Source organism: Xiphophorus hellerii, chromosome 4 (assembly GCF_003331165.1).
Source record: "Xiphophorus hellerii strain 12219 chromosome 4, Xiphophorus_hellerii-4.1, whole genome shotgun sequence".
NCBI classification, from domain to species: Eukaryota; Metazoa; Chordata; class Actinopteri; order Cyprinodontiformes; family Poeciliidae; genus Xiphophorus; species Xiphophorus hellerii.
Window position 1 is genome coordinate 2,591,781 of NC_045675.1, and position 22,779 is coordinate 2,614,559.

The 22,779-nt window shown below is 38.1% G+C and overlaps 2 protein-coding genes across 6 annotated transcripts in view; both read left to right on the plus strand.

Moving 5' to 3' along the window:
- iqgap1 (IQ motif containing GTPase activating protein 1) overlaps positions 1-3,449 on the plus strand; it is a 58,595-nt gene extending 55,146 nt beyond the window's left edge. The window contains exons 34-37 of the mRNA XM_032560900.1: positions 240-406; positions 1,707-1,829; positions 1,955-2,063; positions 2,203-3,449. Of these exons, the coding sequence (XP_032416791.1) occupies positions 240-406; positions 1,707-1,829; positions 1,955-2,063; positions 2,203-2,316 (513 nt within the window). The 3' untranslated portion in view covers positions 2,317-3,449. The remainder of the gene's footprint in view (positions 1-239; positions 407-1,706; positions 1,830-1,954; positions 2,064-2,202) is intronic.
- Positions 3,450-4,921: 1,472 nt separating this feature from the next.
- The window catches only part of crtc3 (CREB regulated transcription coactivator 3), a 45,034-nt gene continuing 27,176 nt past the window's right edge, over positions 4,922-22,779 (plus strand). For 3 of the 5 annotated variants that reach the window (XM_032560901.1, XM_032560903.1, XM_032560904.1), the window contains exons 1-4: positions 4,922-6,111; positions 13,243-13,353; positions 15,048-15,176; positions 17,156-17,217. In XM_032560901.1, the coding sequence (XP_032416792.1) occupies positions 5,980-6,111; positions 13,243-13,353; positions 15,048-15,176; positions 17,156-17,217 (434 nt within the window). In that variant the 5' untranslated portion in view covers positions 4,922-5,979. The remainder of the gene's footprint in view (positions 6,112-13,242; positions 13,354-15,047; positions 15,177-17,155; positions 17,218-22,779) is intronic. The other 2 variants (XM_032560902.1, XM_032560905.1) reach the window with 1 other exon arrangement.

The following is a 22,779-nucleotide window of genomic DNA, read 5'->3' on the forward strand; positions in this document are numbered from 1 at the left end:
AATCTCTGTAAACAACATTTTCCATCAAAGAAAGGCTAGTTGAGACCAGAGTGAAGATTTTTAACATCCAGTTTTTGATAGAGAGAAAACACTCTAAAATCTAATTAAAACTAACTGCATTACAGAAACAAAAAGTCACAGCAAAATAAAACTAAATCATAATGAAATACCTAAATACCAGGGTCACATTATTACCCTGGTTTTAATGTGACGTGTGTGTGTGTGTGTGTGTGCTGCAGGACATCAGGAACCAGAGGCGGTATCGGCAGCGCAGGAAAGCCGAGCTGGTGAAGCTTCAGCAGACCAACTCGGGCCTGAATTCAAAAACCACCTTCTACAACATGCAGATTGATTCCTACAACCAGTACATCAAGACGTGCATGGACAACCTGGCCAGCAAGGGCAAGTAAGTAAACGTCACACCTGGGTTCCTCCAGGTGATCCTGCTTAAAGCCAAACCTCCGGCCATGAGGGCCAAAAGCACTTAGGAAGCCACAAAAAGCATTTAAAACAATCTCTCTGCTCCTTTTGTAGAGTTTATCTGCTGAGTAATAAACTACAGTAAAACTTGAAATCAATGTAGATACGAAACAGAAAAATATTTTTCAAAACTGCATTACAGGCCCACAGTTTCTAACTGATTATTTGTTGATGTTTGTGGTTTTACTCCAAAGCTATGACAAAAGTAGAAACGTTAATAAATGAGAATCTAGTTTTTGGTACCTCAGATGTTTTTTTAAGATGTTATGTATAATCTTGCTCTACAATATGAAAAAGTTGAGGTTGGGGAACTGCACAGAATCCTTCAGAGGGCCGAAAATTTAGACACCCCAGTTTTACGCCTTTATATGAGGCTATGTGGAGTACTTATGAGTAGTCAGTGACCCATCCAGATCAGAGCCAACCAGGAGCAGAGTTTTGTTTTAATCCATCTACAGTGCTGTGCAAAAGTTTTAAACCACTTCAACTCCCATTGAAACAGATTTTCTGGCGGCCATTTTTCCAAACTTTCTACGAGTGTTTAAACTGCGGATATGTGGGGCTGATTTAGTTTTTATTTTTATTTTTTTACAGTATTCAGTCCAGTACCTTAGCATTTTTAGAACAGTACTTTTTTGTATTTAGTCTTTAAAGATCAGTTGTTTATAACCAAAAGACCAATTTATACTCTCAGGCTGGCCACATAAAACCTGCTTAGAGATTAAAATGTCACACGACTTTTTGAAAAAAGACAGCTTATAAGATAATATAAATATTTACTATAGGAAGCTGGTTTTTAAAGAGCTATCATTATTTTTTTCTATTTTTATCACTAATTATTTGTGTTAATCCATCCATCCATTTTCTGTATTACATTTGAAATTAAAAATATTTGCTAGTTCTTTTTAATGTTTATCCAGCGTTAAGAGCCATTATGGAAGGTCAAAAGAGACACTAATTTGCAGACAAACAGGGTTTAAAGTTATAAACTCCTAACTAATTAAGTTCTGCATAAATGCATGTTGTTTTCGCCTCCTAGTGGCCATCAGGTGTAATGCTGTTTTTTGACCAACTCTAAAAGCTTTTTAAGTTGGAGACTTTTACAACAAAGCCAGTAGGAGAATAAGGATGTGTGTCAAAAACAAAATCTAGAAGAAACTCATCAAGTGCCTAAAAAACCTCTTATAAACTTTGTACTGAAAGCCTACTTCATGTTTTCCTCTCAGGTTGTCAAGGAAACCAGGCGACAACAAGGCCAAGAAGAGTAAGCAGGTTGCCCAGAAATACACAGCAGCTCGGCTGAAGGAGAAAGGAGTTCTGATCTCAATAGATGATCTGCAGCCCAACCAGTGAGTGAAGAACTGCAGCTCAATGAATCGGCCTTTTGGTTAACGCATGCCGTTCTAAAAGGCTGAGTACGTCGCTGTGTTTTCTATCAGATTCTTCATGAGTGAATCTGTTTTTCCTATTACAGATATAAGAATGCCATCTTTGAGATCTCTCCCTCCGAGACGGTTGGCGTGTTCGACGTGAAGGCCAAGTTCATGGGCGTACATTTGGAGACGTTACCATTAGAATATCAGGTACTGCTCAGCATTTCAGCAAACCAGGAGGCTTGGCAGCGACACCACCGTGTTTTACAAACTCTGCTGATGTGTGCTGATGAAACCCTGCGAAAGTTTTAAATTTTTTAAAATGTTTTTGTCTTCTCTTGTCTCCCAGGATCTCCTCCAGCTGCAGTACGAAGGCGTGGCGGTGATGAAGCTCTTCGATAAAGCCACCGTCAACGTCAACCTGCTCATCTTCCTGCTCAACAAGAAATTCTACGGGAAATAGAAAGAAAAGAAAAGGAGCAAAGAGCTACAGACACTGAAATGAAACAGAACCTGGGGGCTGCCTTACCGCCTGCCCTCACTGCACCTCTCATTTCTGCCTATGCAAATTTCTGTGCATTATTTTTATTGTTTGTTTTTTTTTATAAATATATCGGGTGCGTCTCCATGCGCTCTTTTGTCCAAGTTTTCCATGCATCTCATTGCATAGCTGCAGCAAAGTCAAATTTGTATTTTTTGCTTGAATTATTCTGAATATCTTGTACACGGGCTTTGATTTGTTATTGAGATTGCTTTTTGTAATGATTTTTTTCCCCCCAGTTGTCAGTTTACCTACTCAATCCAGATTCTTTGAGCATCGGTAGAAAAATACATGGCAGCATTTTGAAGCCCAGGCTTTTATCTGCACTGAGTTCATCTTCCTGCTGCTCCCAACAGAATATGTTTTGAAGGGAAAATGATAAATTAGCTCCATTTTTGGATATGACATTCACCCCTAACTGTACAAAAGTGGTGAATATTTGATGAAAAAATCTAAATATTTCTCTTTTTTAGACGTATGGACAATAAATATTGGCACTAATCTGACCTCTTAGTGTTTTTCCATGTTTCTTGAAGCAGGCAGAGTCCAAACCTTTGCTCAGATGGATTCGTCAATCAGCTTTTTGACACATTATTTTATATATTTGAATATATATCCACTTTAGTCCATTTATCTTCTGATTAAAGCAGGTCTATGATTGCTGCATTGAAGATGTCTGCTGAATTGCAAAGACTCTGTTGTATTTTAAATGGAAAAATGCATCAAAGTTGTCTTTATTTATATTTTATATGTTGTCAGTTTCCATTAAATGATAGCTTACGTTTGCTAAGCCTGAGACGGATCTCTTGCATGAGCTCAAGGATGTTCAGTATTACATTGATAAAATGTGGGGAGGAGGAGTCCAGCAGATGGCGCTATACACCATCCAGTTTTCCTCAGCGATCATTAGATTTGGCCTGAAACTCGGACTGTGTGGACTCAGTTATCCGGATGTTAAATTTTCAGTCTGTGTAAAGTTGTCAGTCGGTGGCGCTGTCTGCAGCCCAGACTGTGATGTACTCTACCTGTTTTAGAATAAAGCTCTTTCAATGCATCGTGGTTGTTCCTGAGGCAGGTTGCTAGACCTGTGATTATTGGGTAATATTAATTAATAATGAGTTGCAGCTGGTACCACTGTTGCCTTGTAGAAAGAAGCTCCTGGGTTCAAACCGCAGTGGGGGTCTTTCTGTACATGCATGGGTATTCTGCGGGTACTCCGACTTTCTCCCACATTGCAAATGGATTAATTTTTCTCCTTGGTCCCTGGTTGTTTCGCCTAGTCTGTTTGCTGCTCAAATTCATAGCTTTAGGATAATTCAATTTATCTTCTCACCCCATATAAGCGGCAACCCCAACAATGAAACCATCTTGTATGCCTGTCCAGAAGACTGGAAAGCAGGTCTACGTCTAAATCATTCAGTAAACCAGTCCGAGGTCCAGAATGTCCCATCTGTTCTACACAACAACAATTTCACAAATTGGTTGATATAGTGATTCTCCAAGTAGCTTTAATCACAGTTTGGAACTGAAATAGGTCTGTGTTTAGTGAGTCTGTTTTGAAAAACTGAAATATTTTTGGCCTGATTGTGATGGGAGAAACATCTTTGTTCAGGCTGATTCAAAAATAACTTTTTAATAAAGATGTCTGGAAGGTGGATTTTGAAGATCTGATAATTACAAAAGACAGAAGCAAGACAAGTGAATCAGGAAGTACAGACAAGAGGAGGAATCAAAAGAGGAAATGTTGCAGGTATTCAGACTAAAGCTGATTATTAATGCATCATGGCAGCTCAAAGCAGTTTCCTTGTATGTGTGTGGATTTTAATGCCACTCTTCATTGTATTATGGCATACACTACCATCTAAGAACTAATTACTTAATTTGAATTACTGATATTTTTTGCAGTTAATTTCCTGTCCTTTTAAAGTGGACAACATTTTTTTTGCTCTAAAATTAAATCTATTTTAGACTTTAACCTGCAGTTTTGTAACCAAAGACTTTTTGCAGATTGACCAACTCTTTATTTTGTATGGCTGACATGCTTTGGAGGAAGGGTAGTAGAGGCAGTATTTATATTCAAATAAAGCTGGTGATGGTGCCTATTAATAGGTTGCATCTTTCTGATTGACAGGTTGAGGCACATACTGAACTGGGCTAAAAGGTAATGGTTCCTTTGCACTGTGTCCACATGCTTGCTCAGGATAATCTTAACATTTACTGTAATCTACAGGACTTTATATGCTTTTTAAAAGTAAACTTATTTTTGTTTTAGTGTCAAATGTTTAATAAAACACATATTCAGGGAGGGGGGTCTGAAGAGTTGAATGAGGAGTTAACAGAACAGGAGTAAGTTGATAAATTGTTATTTTTAATTGCATGTAAACATCTATTTTTAAAAGTACATGTTGGAAAAAAAAATATTGTTTTGCCGAAAGACGAGAGTAAAAAGAGGAAAAACGTTTTGATCACAGAATGAAATGGTTAATCATCCAAGGCAGCATCGTTAAGGTGACTTTGTCTCCCTCTTGTGGCCACCGGCAGCGTCGACAGAGTTTAACGAGGTAATGTTTTTCTCGCAGGCAGCAGCAGTATGGGGGATAACAAGCCTGTGGATCTCACTGCCGTTTCCTAGCTCTGTCATTCCTGGACTCATGTACTAAAGAACATCTGCGCCGTTTTTGGAAAATAACCACCTCAAAAAAGTGTGATATTGGCGAGGAAAAGACGAGCGTTTCCGTCCGCGCTGCTTTGTTTATCTTCATGGAGTCGTCGGACCGGAGTTTGTCTGAGATCTCTGCGCTGTCCGTGGATTAACTCGGGACTCGCCTCTTCTGTGGAGAGCCGTGATATATCTATCCCAACTACCAGCGTGGATTGCGTCGCACACGGACAGTTTGGGAGCTAATTATTCTCACTTTAGGGGAAATAAAGTGGAAATTGTATCAAGCCAATGAATGCGGGACCAGCGGACACTTGTTGAAACAGTTTAAAGCGTCGCTGTTTTGTCGCAGCGTTTTAGCCGAAGAGGTTAAAAACTTGAGTTGTTTTTTTTAAGCAGAGGAAGACAACAAAAGGATACGTTGTTAAAAATTACAGACATGGTCCGTTCAGCAGCTTAGCTAAAGGGGTTAGCTGCCGATGTTCGTTCAGTTGTGTTGTGTTAGCAACATGCTAACGTTATCCTAACATTCAAACAAGTAGTTTGTTCAAATGCGCTAATATGAGGTTAAATACGCAGATAAGTTGCTGTGTTTGTTATCAATGTATTCTCGAAACTAAGTGTGAATAATTTCCAAACATTAAAACAGCAGCAGAGTTTTAATTTATTCCGTTACAAGTAATCGGGAGATAACTTTTATGACAGCTTAACGTTAGCTTAGCCGCGTTAGCACGACCAGGCGAACTGAGTCAGTTTGCGGCAACTTGGTACTGCCGCTCATGTGCGGAGAGTTTCCAGGGATTCTAATGGGTCTGCAGCTGCGGTCTCAGAGAGGTTTTGGAAGATAAACAGCCGCCCGCCTCATCTCCAGAACGGTCTTCCACTTTTCTACCCCCCGCTAAAGTTTTTAAACTGCGGCCCGCACAATGTCCGGCTCCGCGGGCACAGGTGGCTCCAACCCCAGGAAGTTCAGCGAGAAGATCGCGCTGCACAACCAGAAGCAAGCAGAGGAGACGCGGGCCTTTGAGCAGCTCATGACCGACCTCACCGTATCCAGGGTAAATACAGCTCGTTTTCTCCTGCATGCGGTCCTCTGAACCCGGACAGCCGCTGCTGCTAGTCGGACAGATTGGGCTGAGATTTGTGGTATTAGTTTGGTTTTCCTTCCTTCTGGAGGTTGACTTGCAAAACATGAAATGACTTCAAATCATTTTATGATTTCTCTTATATATTTCAATTTAAGAGAAAACATAAATTAATCACTCATTTGTATGTTCATCTTAAGTAGTTGTTCAATGTCCTGCAGATGTGTCTTCCTCTGACATCTGCAGGAAGATGATCCAAAAGGTTCTGTCTCCTCCTCCACATTTCCTTCAGTTCTGCAGAATCCCGTTAATGAGCCACTTATTTAAATCAGGTGTGCAGAAGCACCAACCCTGCAGGAATAGCTTTGCTCAAGGGCTTTTAAAAATCAGATCAAACATGCAGATATTCAGATTGGCTGGTAGAATAATTATTCCTTATGTATTGTTTTGTGTCTATTTTAATTGTTAAATAACTAATATATAAGGAAATATTTTATTTGTGGCTTAGTCAATTTCAGCAAAAATCTATTCAATAACTTATTTTACTTTTTACATTTTTTTATCACTTTGTATATCTATGTTTAGGAATTATATGTATGTATGTGTGTGTGGGCGTGTAGGGGTGTGTGTGTGTGTGTTTGTTTACTAGTTTAATCATTTGCAATATGTTTGGCTGTGATGCCTGTAAAACACACTGTGCTGCAGTTGTATAATTGAACACTGCTCTACATATAACTGATTGGCTGGAATTACAGCTGCCTCTAAAATTAATTGCCCCCTCCCCTCTTTAATTTCAAAGGTAACACATTCTTTTAATTTGTTGACTTTTTTCTACAGCCAAATTTTGCATTTGTTTTTTTTCTATTAAACCCTTTATTTGAAAAATAAGTCAGTTGGATGTCCATGTAACATAAATGTTATTGAATAACATATTTATGGTCTTATCTGGTTTGAATGTGATTCATTCAGATATTAACATGATCTACATGGAAACTGAAACTAAGTTATTTTCTGGCTGATATCCCAATGTGCTGACTTGACTTGTAAATTCAAACTTTGTCTTTCTTTTGTCTCTAAATTGTTTTGTTACCATAAAAACCACAGTAATGGGTTAAAATTAGTCTTAAATAAATTTTTAAATGATACCAATATCATGCCTGGATTCTGCATTGTTTAGATCAGCGTCTCTCACCTCTGGTCCTGCACGTTTTAGGTGCTGCTACACAGCTGACTTGATCTAAATCAAGTTCCGTTGTAAGCGGTAAAGATGAAAAAAGACGATCAAAATGAACTGTTAAAGCATTACAAAATAAAATTGAGAAGCTTCAAAAGGATCTCAAAGCAAAGGTTCATAAAATCAAAGGAGAAATAAACATTATTAAAGAGCTTATGAAAAATGAAGGAAATCTTGAGAGTGTTCAGTCTCACTGTGATGATTTAAAACTAATGCTTAAAAATGCAAATCAGCTGTATGAGTCTGTTATTCCACTGTTTCCTGCTGAAGAACAAGAAAAACAAAGCACTTGGTTTCCAAGCTTGTGTAAATATAATTCTGAATTTATACAAGAAGTTGAAAAATGGCTTTCAGGTGCAGAACAACTCAACAATTCAGCTCAAATGGGTAAAGAAGCTGAATTATATCAGGCTCAATTGTCCAGTGTTGATCCCTGTGTGAATAAAGAGCTTAATGCACCTTTAGTTTCTCAGCATTTAGAGTGTGATGAAAATGCTGATGTTGAGGATGATGTAAAGCCAAGTGACAGTGTTTCTAATGTTGACAGCAGAAGGTCTAGAGGAAGTCGTTCATCAAGAATTAAGTCCTCTGTGTCTTCTACATCTTCAGCTTGTGTTGAAGCAGAAGCAGATATGGCTGCATTAAAGGCACGACACAAGCTGTTGAAACAAAAACATGCTTTTAGAGGAGCAGGAGGAACAGCTAAGGAAAAAGAAAGAAGAACTGGATTTGGAGATTGAAATTGCAGCCTCAATGGCTGAAGTTAAAGTGTTTCAGGGCTCCGTCTGTTCTCAAGTAACTAGTGCTGCACAGATTAGATCTGATGGCATGAATTCATATTTTGAGCATGAAAATAAAAGATCTTACAGGTTGAATGTGGATGCTGATACATTTGTACCTACAGCAGCTGGAACTGACCGTCATGATAAAGCTCCAACCTTTCAGTCCTGTTCTTGTTTGGGTGCACGACCTAAAAACACAAAGGTTAAACAAAATCCAGACACATTTACTGACCAGGTGAAGATAAAAACAACACAAGTTGAATGTTTCATCAAACTCAGCCACAATCATCACATCATAAAAATTTATTGTCAGTTGATGAAAATAAACAGCTGTTAAGTGTATTGGAAAGGCAGAATGAAATTACAAGCTTGCTTGTAAATCAACTATCTTTATTTTTTCTGCCAAAACGAGACATGCCGATATTTGATGGTGATCCACTATAATTTAAGACATTCATGACGGCGTTTGAACACAGCATTGAAACAAAGGCGCACAGTGCCAAAGATTGTTTATACTTCTTGGAGCAGTACACTAGAGGTCAGCCTCATGACCTAGTAAAAAGCTGTGTTCATATGCCTAGTGATTCTGAATATGCTAAAGCTAAATCTTTACTTCAAGAACATTTTGGTTGTTCATTGAAGATCAATGCTGCATATATGAATAAAGTTTTGTCATGGCCTGCTTTGCAAGCAGAGGATGTAATAGCTTTACAAGCATTCAGCTTTCTGCTCAGGGAATGCTGCAATGTGATGGAAAACAATGGCTGTATGCATGAGTTGGATGTCCCTGCCAATATGCAAGCAATCATCAAAAAACTGCCCTTTAAACTGCGGGACAGATGGAGAAATGATGTGTGTGATTTACAGGAGAAGTTCAAAAGAAGAGTAACTTTCAGTGACATTGTTCGGTTTGTAGAAAGGCAAGTGAAGATCGCCAGTGATCCACTTTTTGGTGATATTCAAGATTCTTTATCTAGACCAAAGAAGGATGTAGGAGTCTATAAATCACAGCAGCGATTAAAGATGAAAGGAAGTAGTTTTGCTACTATTGTTGGAGATATGCAGAAGAAAGCTGACCTTGAAGTAAAGAAAGGACAAGAGACAGTTGTTATAAAGAGTTGTTTATTTTGTGGAGCTGGACATTCCTTGGACACATGCCCTCTACTGGGAAGGAGGACACATGGGGAGAAATGGACATTTCTGAAAGAAAATGGGTTGTGTTTTGGCTGTTTATGCACTGGGCACATCAGCAAAGACTGTAAAATAGAATATAGAATAGAATTACTTTATTCATCCCAGCAGGGAAATTATTTCGCAGTTACAGCAGCATAGAGACAAGACACACAACAACCACCACTGAGTAGCAATTGTAGACAAAATAAAAATAAAATATAACATGCTGTCAATATAAAAAGCAACTTAGAGCATCTTAGTTCATACCAAAAGTTTGGACACACCTTCTCATTGAATTCAATGAGAAAGTGTGTCCAAACTTTTGGTCTGTACTGTATGTTGATACGGTCCTTGAGGTTTGTGATGATGGAAAAGACAGAGAAGATTGACGACAATTGGGTTCCTAACAACTTATATCACTGTGGTAGTTTCAGCAATGATTTAATACGGTGGTTTTTCTCTGGACCTCCAGTTCTGCCCGTTTTATGTCTCTCCTTTTTGCTTAAATAACTGGGTGATTAACTGGCTTCGGCAGCAGTAGTTGGCCTGCAGAGGAGGTCCTGCAGTTACATTAATCAGCCCTGCTGGAGCTGAACATCTAAAACATGAAGACTGGTTGGGAGCCATTGATAGCATATCATGTATGTAGTCTGTTTAAATGGTATTGTTCAACTCTAGTTGATTTAACTTTAACAACCTTTATCTTTGAGTTGCCATACTTCACCATAATTTCTCGTCCAACTGATTAATTTGTTGCTTTTCGGGTTGGGCTTTTTAACTCCCTGCAGAGAACTTGCTTAGAAATTATTTACTATGTGTGTAAGTGTTTACACTTTGTTTACTTCTTGTTAGATGAGAAATGTATCAGAGATCACAAACTGTTCTTTTCAGGTATTCATATTGAGTGGCTAATAACAGAAGGTCCTCATATATTATATTATGTGACACCAGAGCCGATCAAAGCCATGTTGCCAGTTAACATATTAATGTCTTCTGACTGTTTGGTTTCTGGCTGTAAATTAAAGCTGCTCGAAATATTGAATTGCAGTTGTCATCATCTTGTTGCAGATGCGCATCTGTGGCTCCATGGAGGCAATATTAGACCTGGAGAGCCATGGATCATAACGGCGGACTGTTATGATCTAAAATCTGCTGATTACATGTCTCGATCGAGATAGAACCATACGATCCTTTAATAGACCTCAAGACGACCAGTTTTTGTTTTTGAAGCGTTTTTTTGGTTTGATCTTGCCTGTAGGAGCTTTTCTAATAAAAGGGACGTTCTGTGACATTTCTGTTGTTGTCCTTGGTCCAGAGAAGCGTTTGAACATAGAAACTCAACGCCGTAATCTGTCCTCACAAAGCGAATCCTGGGGGTTATTGAGTCTATACGAAATGGAGGAATCCTGAGGTTGTTTCGGACTTGTCTTCCACTTCCTGTCTTGTTGTTATGTCACTTTGCTGTTGCATCGGAAGGACATCGTCCTTTAATTGCATCCAGAGAAATTCTGACACTATTTTCCTACGGTGTTCATCTGAGCTGTGAGATTCACAAATGATGTGGTTTTGAGTTGCGCCTGAATGTAAAGTGTGAGCTGTCCAGTACACGGGATAGCTGGGTTTAGAACCAGATGGTTAAATATTCACACCAGCAAACAAATGATTTAGGAAACCATCCTCTGTAGCTGAATGCACAGACAGTTCCAGGACTTCCCTCAGTGGCTTTTTGCGGCAGGTAGTTTGCATTTTGATGAACAATAGATGTGTTATGTTGGATGTTTTTTTTTTTTTTATGAAAATATCACCGTTACTATCAGAGGCATGTTGTTTACTGCCGTTTGTTTATGTTTGTGCAGTACCAGAATTAGTTCTGTCATCCTGGAAGAGAACATCTTCAGGTTGCACATTTAAACTAAAAAAAATATTTAGGATTTTTTCTTCAGTGCAAGCTTAAGAAATAGAAAGCAAAATTATTTGATGATTTAGGAAGTATCTTATAAACGTCTTTTTTACTTCTTCCAGGCTTGCAGGAGAATTATTTCTAATAAATAATTCGGTAGTTATTTGACTTACTTTTCTTAGTGGAGAGCGATTTACAGAAACATTTATTAAGTTCAAGTGAAACACATCATATGGATTAATTTGACAAAGCTTTATATTTTAACACATTCATTTATCTCCATTTTCATTCGAAATGTATGAAACTTTATGAGAAATTGCTTTGTTTTTTTAAAATGTAATGGACACAGTAAGTGGAAAAAGGCCGAAATTTGGGGAAAAGGTTTAAAGTGAAGTGACATAAGAGAAAAAATAAATCAACACCATAGAATTCTGCCTCTAAACCTGAAGAAAGACAGAAAAAAACAAAATGGAGAAACCACAACAACAAGCAACTTATGCATATATAATGAAAAGTTTAGTTTAAATTTTATAAAAGATGAATTTAGTGAACTGCTCCCCAACGTAGAGTGAATCTGAATACCTTTATTTTTCTTAATCATGATGATTTTCTAACAGGCAATGAAAACACATTTAAGATTAGAATATTAAATCAGACCAATAAAAAAACTATTTTTAAACACAGAAATGTGGACCTAATGGAAAATGTTTTATTACCTGTTTAAAGGTTATTTCCAAAAGGTGTTTTTAGTCAAATAAGACTCACCAGGATGTGTATCAGACTTTAATGAATATGACTTTATTTGGTTAAGTTACCTGCCTGATCTTAAAATAATGCCTGTTTCATATACACACAGTTTTCCCCCTCAAGATATTCATAATTTATTTTCTTGGTTGGTTCCATTCCAACAAAATGTAATTGTCAGAGATGTCCTAATGAGGAATTTAAGTCCCAGACAACATGCAATATCAGATATTACTTTGGGTTTGAATCCATAAGCTTCTCACTGCGGTTTGCTGGAGTTTTTGCCCATTCCTCCTGACAGAACCGGTGGAACTGGGTCAGGTTTGTAGACCAGCCGTGTCGCTCGCCCACGCCTTTTCAGCTCTGCCCACAGATTCTCTATGGGACTGAGATAAAGGTTTTGTGTTGGCCACTCCAAAACGACTTTGTAGCACTTTGTAACCACTCTGGTGGTAAACTTGTTTGTTTGGACGACATCTTGGGAAGTCTTGCGACGTTTTGAAATCGTGGCTTCTTCATCACTGAGCGGCATTTCATCTTATGTTGGTAGGAGACTTTTTATTAACCACCGAACTGAACATATGGATGTGGAACCTTCTCTACCTGATATCTTGACTGTTTTTCTTATGGAGACATATTGTATAAGGTACACTTTTTGCACATTTTTGTATGTCCATTTGGGTCTGCTTCTAAAAACAGTCCAAACGCTTAAAAAAACCACCCAGATGTTTTTTGGCAATACTCTAATGTTTTTTGGTGTCTGGAAAATGAATCAAGTGTTTTGTTGCTAATTTACTATCCAGAAACCACTTGCTGCATTCTTGTTGGTTGTGCAGGAGGCTCCACGTCTGCTTTTCAAAGATGTATGGTTGTATAAATGTGCATCTGTTTGCAGCCTTTTTCAATTGTGAGTGTAAATGTTGAGTTTGGGGGCCTGGCCAGCAACAGATTATTTTAATTTAAAGTGACTAAATGTCCTAAAACAGCTCAAAATAAGCAGAAATGAGCAGACTAAATCTCATTATCCAAGAATGATTTTGTGCAAAAAATGTAATGAACATGTTTTGGATAGACCATAGATCTATCCTAACCTCTTCAAATAAGCATCATTTAAAAATACCTCAACAGGTGTGCCTCATTTTAACTCAAATGTTGTGAATTGACCTGTCAGAAGCATCATCATCATCATCATCATCTGGATTTTCCCTGCTGTTAAAGGGACATCAGCAGTTCTTCCCTTTCTGATGCCTGTTTGTCTCGGCGTCCTGCAGGTGCAGTTCCAGAAGGTACAGCAGCTCCGTCTGTCCCAGTCCCGGGTGCAGTACTATGGTGGCTCTCTGCCTAACGTCAATCAGATCGGCAACACCAACACAGATTTTCAGGTGGGAACTTGTAATACGCCTCCAGCTCTGATGGGCGGAGAGCAAAATGAAATGTTATGAATCGTTTCAAGGACGAGTTTCATTGAGTAATTCCTTCGGTTTGTCAAGGATTTGGCTTATTGTGCAGGAGATCATCCAGCTCAAAGACTTTTTAGCTGTTTTGCATCAACACCATTCTGCTTTTCTGAAACTTGTAGAAGCTTCAGCACAATCTTTTGTAAAAACAGATAAAGAGCAGCCATGTTTTGTATTGATTTATTGAAGGCCTTTGCATCACTTCAAACAAACAAAGCAAAGCCATTGTGCTGAAAATTTTCCATGTGGATAGAACAGATAAATAAAAGACACAAACATGGATGTTTTCTGTAGAATCTGCTTATCTTTAGATCACAATCTGCCAGATCAAGGTCTGCCTCATCTTCTCAAGGCCAGTTCGGCCAGGCAGCCTCTCCTAATTTCTAATTCTCCAGCAAAAACAGCTCAACTGGGAACTAAACTCACAGAAATGCAAATAAACCTTTTCTAGAAGCTCTGAATAATTTAGAGTTATGGACAAAGAGGGGAGAATGAAACATCAGTGCATTAATCCTTGACAGTTTTCAGAAGCTGAGCTTTTCTCTTTCTGTGTCAGCTCCCTCAGGAGTGCTGGGAGACTGCAGGTCCAGGTAAAGGTGCCCTTGTTATTTGGAAGAATGGCTCTTTTTAAGTAGAGCTGCCATCCAGAAATCAATCCCAGCACAGAGGGAGAAAGCTCCTCTTACTCAAAGAGTCCATTTATCCTTCTGAGAACAAAACGGAAAAAACCCTAAATGGCTCCTTGATTCCCCTTTATAATTATTTATCAAACATTGTTCAAATGAACAAATCCTCTCTGGCTAATGCAGCACTCCTAAAAAGCACTGAAAAAACACACATGTTTTATGTGTAACTTACATTGTTAAGATGTGTCTGTGATGTCGTTTGATTTCTGCAGATCTTTGTTTTATGAAGGAAGCAAACTGCACCATGTGGGAGTGCTAAAAGAGCTTCATGCTGGTTATTTTTTTACCATGGTGATAACAAAAACATCCTAGAAAACTTCTCCTCAGTGCATTATAAAGATTCTGACGTGTCAGATTCTTGTTTCTACTGATTCAGATCCGTATCCGAGGGAGACGGACCCTCGTCGATCTGAAAAGGGGCTTTATGCTCCGGCTTGTGTTACTGTCACGCTTTGAGTTTTAGACAGCAGGAAATTGAGTCACTGCATCCTTCATGCTGATTGGTAGCGAGGATAAACGTCGAAAGAGCATTAAATTAAATTCAGCTTTTATTGCAGTAACAGAATCGCACTTTGGAGTTTTTAATTTGAATTATTCATTCAATAAAGAAATATGATGTAAAGCTCAAAAAAGCCAATTTTGCAGAATACTGCCTCTTTAATTATTGCTCAGGCTTCAGATTTTGGTTTGCAGCTACTTTCTGCCTTCCTGGAATGGCATTCTGTCTTATCTTTCCCATTTTGAATAGTGCTCAAATTAAGGGTTGGATGATTAAAATGGTTTTAATGTGGAATAATGCTGCTGCTTTTCCAGAAAAATAAAATCAGATCATAACATCTGGATGCTAGATGTGAATAACTGACTTTTTTTTGGGAACGCTGCTGCTGTTGTTGTATGTCTGATGTAAGCTTCCTGCTCCTGTCTCCTTCACAGGGTGGCTTCCCCTCAGGGCTGGACTCGGTCCGGGGGACCCGCCACCACGGGCTGGTGGAGCGGGTCCACAGGGACCGCAACCGCATCAACTCTCCTCACCGCCGACCCATCGACAAGCACGGCCGGCAGATATCCTTCCATACGCGTTTCATTTTGCCACAGTGAACCTGGGACCATGCAGTCGGTCCTCTTTGTTTGTGTTTACGTTGCTCTCTATATTGTGACGATGGAGGTGTATTGTTGCCTCGGGAGCGGAGTTGGTCATTAAAATGAATGTGACGCAGAAACGCCATGCTCAGCTTATGACTAATATAAAGTGAGAGTGGTAGGTTTACGAGCAGGTTGTAATCTGGTGAGAATGGAGTGAAAAGCAGAGCGGTTAATGTTTTCTTCCTGTTAGCTTTAATTGTTTGCAGACAGCTAATGTGTGCTTGTGTGGGTTGTATAAATCTTCCACCATCAGAGCATCAGAGATAATCACTCAGCTGTTTAATATTTGACCCGAAACGGTACCAACCATTTTAATTGATTCTATCCAACATGTTGTCCTGACAGCTGAACCTAATGAGGAATCTGCTTCCAAACACGATGATGATGATGATGTCTTGCTGATGTTACAAGTGTAGTGAGTGTTTCGAATCAAATCATCTTGTGCCACCAAAAGCAATTAATCCTGAGTGGCAGTTTAATGAACTGACCTGTTTTATTATTTACTCTTTTTCTTGATCCTTCCTATGTCTTTGTTTGATTTAATTTCAAACACTACACTGCAAAAACACAAAGTCTTAAGTATTTTTGTTTAGTTTATTCTGCAAATATTTTAGCACACTTGAATTAGGACAAGACTCCTGGTTTCATTTTTAGAGTCGTTGAGTTTTGCTAACTTTGTCTAATTGACCACGATATGGTTTCAGTCAGGACTGACGCAGATTTTAAAGTGTTTACGATGCATTCTGGGTACAGAATAAACATAATTTTGCTGCGTAAACAATCTGCACCCACTTCAAAATAAGAGCGTGAATATAAACGTCTTAACTAGACGAACAGTCAGGAACCAAAACTTCAACAAGTTTATAAAACAGCCCAGTTGAGGGAGTTAAATGCACTAAAGGTTTTTAGCATTATCTAAAGCACTAAATGAAGAATTAGCTCAGCGATTAGCGACGCGTGCCCCTCACTAGGATTTTGGTCGCATTTTCCTGCTGTGTGAAGGTATCTTTAGTGAAAAATAACGCTGCATTATGTAACTGCTGCTCTGAAGTTGCCTGTTTGTTTATTTTTTAACACCAGTATTTGTGTTTGTGATGATATTTTACGTTGAAATTGTCGACCCCTACCGGCCGGAGCCAGTCAAGCTGAGAATAAATTCAGTAAATATCAGATTGTTGACGACCTGCTGAACTCTTTTAGTTCTTCCTTTGCATTTTAATGTGTTTGATGTTTTTCAGTTATCGCCACCTACTGTTGGGCAGTAGTATTTCTTCTTATTTTATTGTAATTATGTCAGTTTCCTCTTGCTTCAGGCTTAAGGAGTCCTGCTACAGTTTCTCAGGCTGCTCTCTCTGCTAGATACTTGTTAAAAAAGCGAAACCCAGGTGTGTCGTACGTTAGAGAGGTGCTTGAATTATCCTCGTCTGTGTTTGGAGAAAGCTCAGCAGTGGTGTTAGTCCTCTCCACTTTGTGTTTGTATGCGCTTGAGTGGCTTATCTCATGTTTTGTGTTGCATGTGATGAGTGGCAACAGACCTGCAGGCTTTGAAAATCTTCGTCCCTGCTGATTAAACTTTAAGTACAGGTTTTTGAAGAGTTGCTGGCTTGTTTTTTTTGTGATGTTTGCTTCTGGTGAAAGTTTTTCCCGCGTTAATAGGCTCAACTATCAGGCTCTGTGATAGCAAGATGAAACATGTTCTGCTCTACTACACACAGTGAGAAACTGCTCAGGGTTCAGATAATTATCTTGTTTTTTTATTAGCTGTTGAACTGGGAAACTTCATTGTTCAGTGTAATTTGCTCCACATTAAGGCTCTTTGTAACAGTAAAGTTTAATCACAATGATTTCATGCCATTACTTCTGTTTTTATGTTAATCTTTTCCTTGACATAACCCTACATGGAGAGCTCACCATATGCAGCCGTGTACCTGTCGCCGCCGCCAGACAACAGCTGGAGAAGGTGAGACCAACCTTATGGTTTCTGTTTATTCTGCTTGCTCTCACCGGGACGCCACCGTCTTTCCTCTCTGTTCTGATCCAGACGCCAGAATTTTCCCTATCAAACCCGGATCACAGATGTGAATGAGAGGGGAAGCTCTTGAGTTGAAGGGTGGAGCTGCTGGGATTTCAGCTCAAATGTTTAAAGTGTTAGAATGCTGCGTGAACCGCATGGAGGCTGAAAGTGTTTGACAGGTAGCCTTTTCCTGTAAAGGTCATGCCCAACAGCAGATTTTCCACTGTTAGGGTTTGTTATGCTGTCACTGAAAATCTCTGAACTCGTGCAGCACAGTGTGAGACACAAGGTTTTCTTTTCTCCAACCAGCTCTGGTCGTGCCCACACAGAGCAGCAGCGTATTGGTCGGCAGCTTTCTCTCAGTGTTTACAAGGGAGTGAATTATGGGGCTGAGATAAAAAGCCATGCCAGGCTCCTCCCCGCTCGCTCGCTTGCTTTGTCTCCGCTCTTGTGTTTAGTATGCTGCCTTGGCCAGCTGCCAATCACCCTGCGTCGTCTTCTTCCACGACCCGGACACTGGCCAAGATCGGCGCTGAGCGCACTGTAGCAGCTTGTGCTGTGGAAGCGAACGAGGCCTACACCCTCTCATTGTTGACGACACAGAACAGGTTGGCTGACAAATGTCTTTACGGAGCAACGCGACGTCAGCGCTCTCAGGCTGGGTGGGATTCTCTGACAGACATGTGGGAGCGGACTCTTCAATTAAAACAACTTTACTCATGAATACAAAGGAAAATTAAGTATGCTGCAACGATTAATCGCGATTAATCGATTTGTGAAAACTAATTTAGTAATCAATTCATCGTAAACTGGACTTAAGAAAAGGCAATTTGGTGATAAAAACAACATATTTAGAGCAAGATTTAATCCAAAACTGTAAAGAAATATGAACAATTTGTATTTAAGATAAAAATACCTTTATCTGTCAATAGATTTTAGCTCCTCCTGGTTCAGATTCACTAAAGGAATCCTTCGTTATCGCATTTTAGTCAATAATATGTTTATTTTCATATTTAAAAAAGAAATTGAATTATTTGTTCATTTAAATCTTTTAATGTATTTCTAATATTGTATAAAAAAAGGCCTAAGTGATTAAATGAAAAATCTGTGGAATGTTCCATTTCTTTTACTGAATAATTGATTAATTGATTACTAAAATAATTGCTTGTTGCTTCCCGACTATATACTCAGGAATCATTTTATGAACCATTTGATCGGGTTGAAGACCAGGAGATGCTTCTGGTCTTCTGGAAGACCATTAATTGTTAAACTTAATGTTAAGTTTAACAATTAATGTTAAACTTAACATTCTCAGAGCTCAGAGTGGTCAGACATGTGGGCATGTCCACATGTCTAATGTTAAACTTAACATTAATTAGGTTTAATTAATGTTAAAATTAACATTAATTGTTAAGTTTTTTCTAAACAAAACTTAACAATTAGTTATTCTCAAAAAAGTTTTAGATTTTAAATAATAAAATATATTTACAAAATGGGACCTGTAGAATGAGTAAAATAATTTTATTAATGTACAATAAATGGTTGATTACATTCACATTGATAATCAATCAAATGTGCGTCTAATTGTTTCTGTAAACATTCAATGGAAAATGCAGAAAAATCTGTTTTCATAGAACACATTCAGTATGTTTGGCTGTTGTCTTTTCATGATTTATGTATTCCCATGCCTCTTCTGTTAGCTGTGGTTTGCAAGAAAACCACACTTAGTGTAAAAACATGCCGGTTATCATCACCTAACTTGAATAATTTCAAACTTTAGACCACTCTGAGCTCTGAGATCAACTTTTTCACAACAATTTGGAGGAAATTGCTGCAACTCTTGGAAGAATGTTGAAGAAAGTACTAAAAGATGAAATCATTACAATGATTTTTAGGTAAAAATATGGTTTAATAGTGATAAGAAAACTGTTATCATGACAAAACAGACTATATATTTTGGCATAAGGATGCACTGATGCACAATTTGGGCCAATATCAATATCCAACACCAGCAGGGGTGCACCAATTTATAATCTATAAGAACGCTGATAATGTTGTGAAATTAAATTCCTATGAATGATCAGTCAGCTCCAAGAATACCGATACTTAACCTTAAAAAATGCCACTTTGCTCTTAGTTGTGATCCAGATGTGTAATTTTGCATTGAAAGTGATTCACCTTTTTTTAATGGAGTCTAAAAAATTATTTTGAAATTGGAGATATTAGAATTCTGCTGATTGTAATTGACAATAATAAACAATGGAAGCCATGCAGGAACTTTTGGTTCTCTAAAAGCCGGTCTTGCCCAGACAAAATAGTCAGCAAACTTACATGACCTCCAAGGAATGTTCAGTTTGAAGTTAAAGAGACACAATGAGGCTTAAAGCCGCTGAACTCAGCAAAGCTTTACATTCAAAACTGAACATAAAGCACTGAGAAAAAGGAGCAGGAAATCTGGCTGCCACCAATTTAGTTCTATTCAGTTCCCATATGTAGGGCCAAATTACAACAAATTACCAACTGTAATCCAGTTTTATAGATTCCCAGGTCATCTAAATTAAGTTTAATTCATTTCATTCCAGTAAAATCCAGTCATTTAAGCTGAATCAACAACAAAAAACACATACAGTCTTATTCAGTTGTTTTTATACGACTCATTGTCATACTACTATGATAATAAAATCATAAAATCATAACTGGATTACAGTTGGTAAAATCATAACATGATCGATCTCAGGAAGCTCCGCTAAAGCCTCCTTATGTGCAAGCATGTGGCGACAGTAGAAAGGAACTTGAACTGAAAAACAGCGAAAAAATCCAACTTTACATTGGGAATCTAAATTCCCAACTCGAGTTTTAAAAATGACTTTGACATCAGCAATTAATTAAGCGATTAATCAGTTTCTTAATCTAGAAATACATTCATCTCATTTAAATAATGTGAAAAATGTGATGGTTCTTTTTGTTTTATTCACAACACTAGATCACAGAATCAAACCTTTTATGTTTTTAATGGAAATTTATGATTCAGACTTTTGTTACCAATTTTTACATTTGTTTGAGCCTTAACCCACCAATCCTAGTTTTAATTCAACAAGTAAATCTCATAAAGATTTACTGTTTAGGAAAAGACTTTCTGCAGTGTCTTTGACAGATAAGACGATTTGGAATCAAGCGGGAAATGAATTTGAGATGTGTTCTTGAAGCATTTAACTGATGCAATCACCCCTAACTAAAAAGGTATTTGCGCTAACTTTAAGGCGCTAATCATAAACCTTAGTTCCAATAACGCACTAAACCAACATTTATATTTAGTGGAAGCTAATGCTAATGTATTAAAATAAATTAACGCATTAGAATTTATCTGGAAAAAAATAATTTAGGGAACGTTAAGTGCTCTAAAAGTTTTCATCATTAGCTAAAGCGCTAATCAAAAAAATTAGCTCTGCTGCTAGCACATTAGCAGATTAGTGGAAGTGTTCCCTGTGCTGGAGGTAATGAATGAAAACAACTCAGATTGTTTAGAACATCAGCCAAAAATAGAACAGACCTGATAGAATACTTGCTTTTATTATCTAATGTCTGTTGTTTTACTCTTTATAAATACATATTCCTAAAAACATTTTAGATCCTTGCTTCAACACACACAAAAAACCCAACAGTAAATAAAAACAAAGTAAGTATATTGCCTGTAAATTTGCAAACTTAATTCTCAGAATCTGACCTCACTGCATGAGACTCATTCATTCAGCAGTACTAAAGATTGTTTAACTCATAACTGCCATATTTCTTTTTAAGTATTATTATTGTATCTTTTCTGTCTCTTCCAAACATGCATTGCTGTCATGTTGCTGCAGGCCATATTGAGCCTCTTGCTCCAACCTGCAGCAGATTGCTGTCACAGCATGCATCAGGGAGAAACTTCCTCCGTAGCTGTGGAGTTTGGCCCACATCGCCTGTGAAAACACAGGGACACACAGGAGGGCCTCAGTGGCACTTCAACTGGCCCAGTCCAAACATGCAAGATAGCTTTCAGAGCCTGAAGAGCAACCAGATTTTAGGAAATCTATCGTTATAAGTCACTTTCCAAAAATTTCTTCACCACTTATCAGCATGAAAACCAGTAATGCACCAATCCACATTTTTCACTTCTGATGCAGATACCTGAGGCTTAGTACTGTCCAACGCAGAAAAAAAGTGACTTAGAAGAAACAGACATATACTATGTACTGAATTACAAATGTATTTGGGAACACTGCACCAGTACAGAACATTTAAATACACCAACAGCTTCACAAGCTTGGTCAAATCTTTAAAAACAACTCAACTTCAATTTGTTCAGTCAGTGCAATTAAGTAGAACAGCCGATGTAAAATAAATAATAAAAAAACCGAAACTGACAAAAACAATAGATTGACTACTTTGGTGAAACATGTAAAAATGGTTCAGAAAGAGCAATTAGGAATGCTAAAAATAGTTCTTAAAGATAGGCAACAAGATTCTATGAAACAGTGTCATTGTTTTTAAATTGTTTTTATTGTTTTATACTTGTGCATATGTATTAATTGTTTTTATCTTGTAACCAGGTTGTTATGTATTGCAAATTTTTTGCTCAGGTCCCTCTTGAAAATGAGATCTAGATCTCAACGGGGTTTACCTGATTAAATAAAGGAATATATAATAATGTAAAATAAATAATAAATAATAAAATCAGAGAGTTAGACTGAACAGATCCGCCCTCATGGATTTTGCACTTTGGCACCAATGCCCGATCTGCAATTTTTTTCAATACATAGTTCTCATGTGAGGTTACACTTCCGTGAACTTCCGTCACAGGCAGTTGCTATGGAGTTGCTATGACAACAATAAACAAGCCTCAAGCTTAGTACTAGCTCTTGCCTCACTCCTAACTTGTAAACAATAAGTTTAAGTACATTTCAACTACTACTCAGTTACAATTTGAGTATTCTGTCCACCTACGTGCAGTACTAAGATGAAGATATTTACTGTAGTACTTACTGCTGAACTAGCAAAATTAGTTTAGCTAATGTAGCTTTTATTTGCCAGCTAAGACATACATGTAGCCTACGTGTGTGTTGATATATGACTCTGTCAATCACCAGAACCTTGTTGTTCATCTTGTTCGTATGTCCTTTACAAAGCAGTTGAAACGTTGAATGTGTGCGTCCATGGATTTCAGGACCGAAGCTCCTCCATGGTGTACGCACTCTTCATGTTCACTCAGTAGTGAACTGTGACGTAGTATGAGATCAGAGGCAGCTTGTCCACATTGTCTGACATGTTTTCATTCTCCATCTCATACGGGTCGATCCTGGCAGCAGCCATTTTGTTTTTGTATCATTTTCTCACACATTAGTTAAGAGTGTCAACATATTTTTTGTTGGTCTGGAGGCAATGGGGGCACTATGCATTCTGTTTGCCTACCAAGATGGCGCAAATCACTTCTGGTTCAGACTTGTGGGAACCAATACAAATATTAGTATCGGA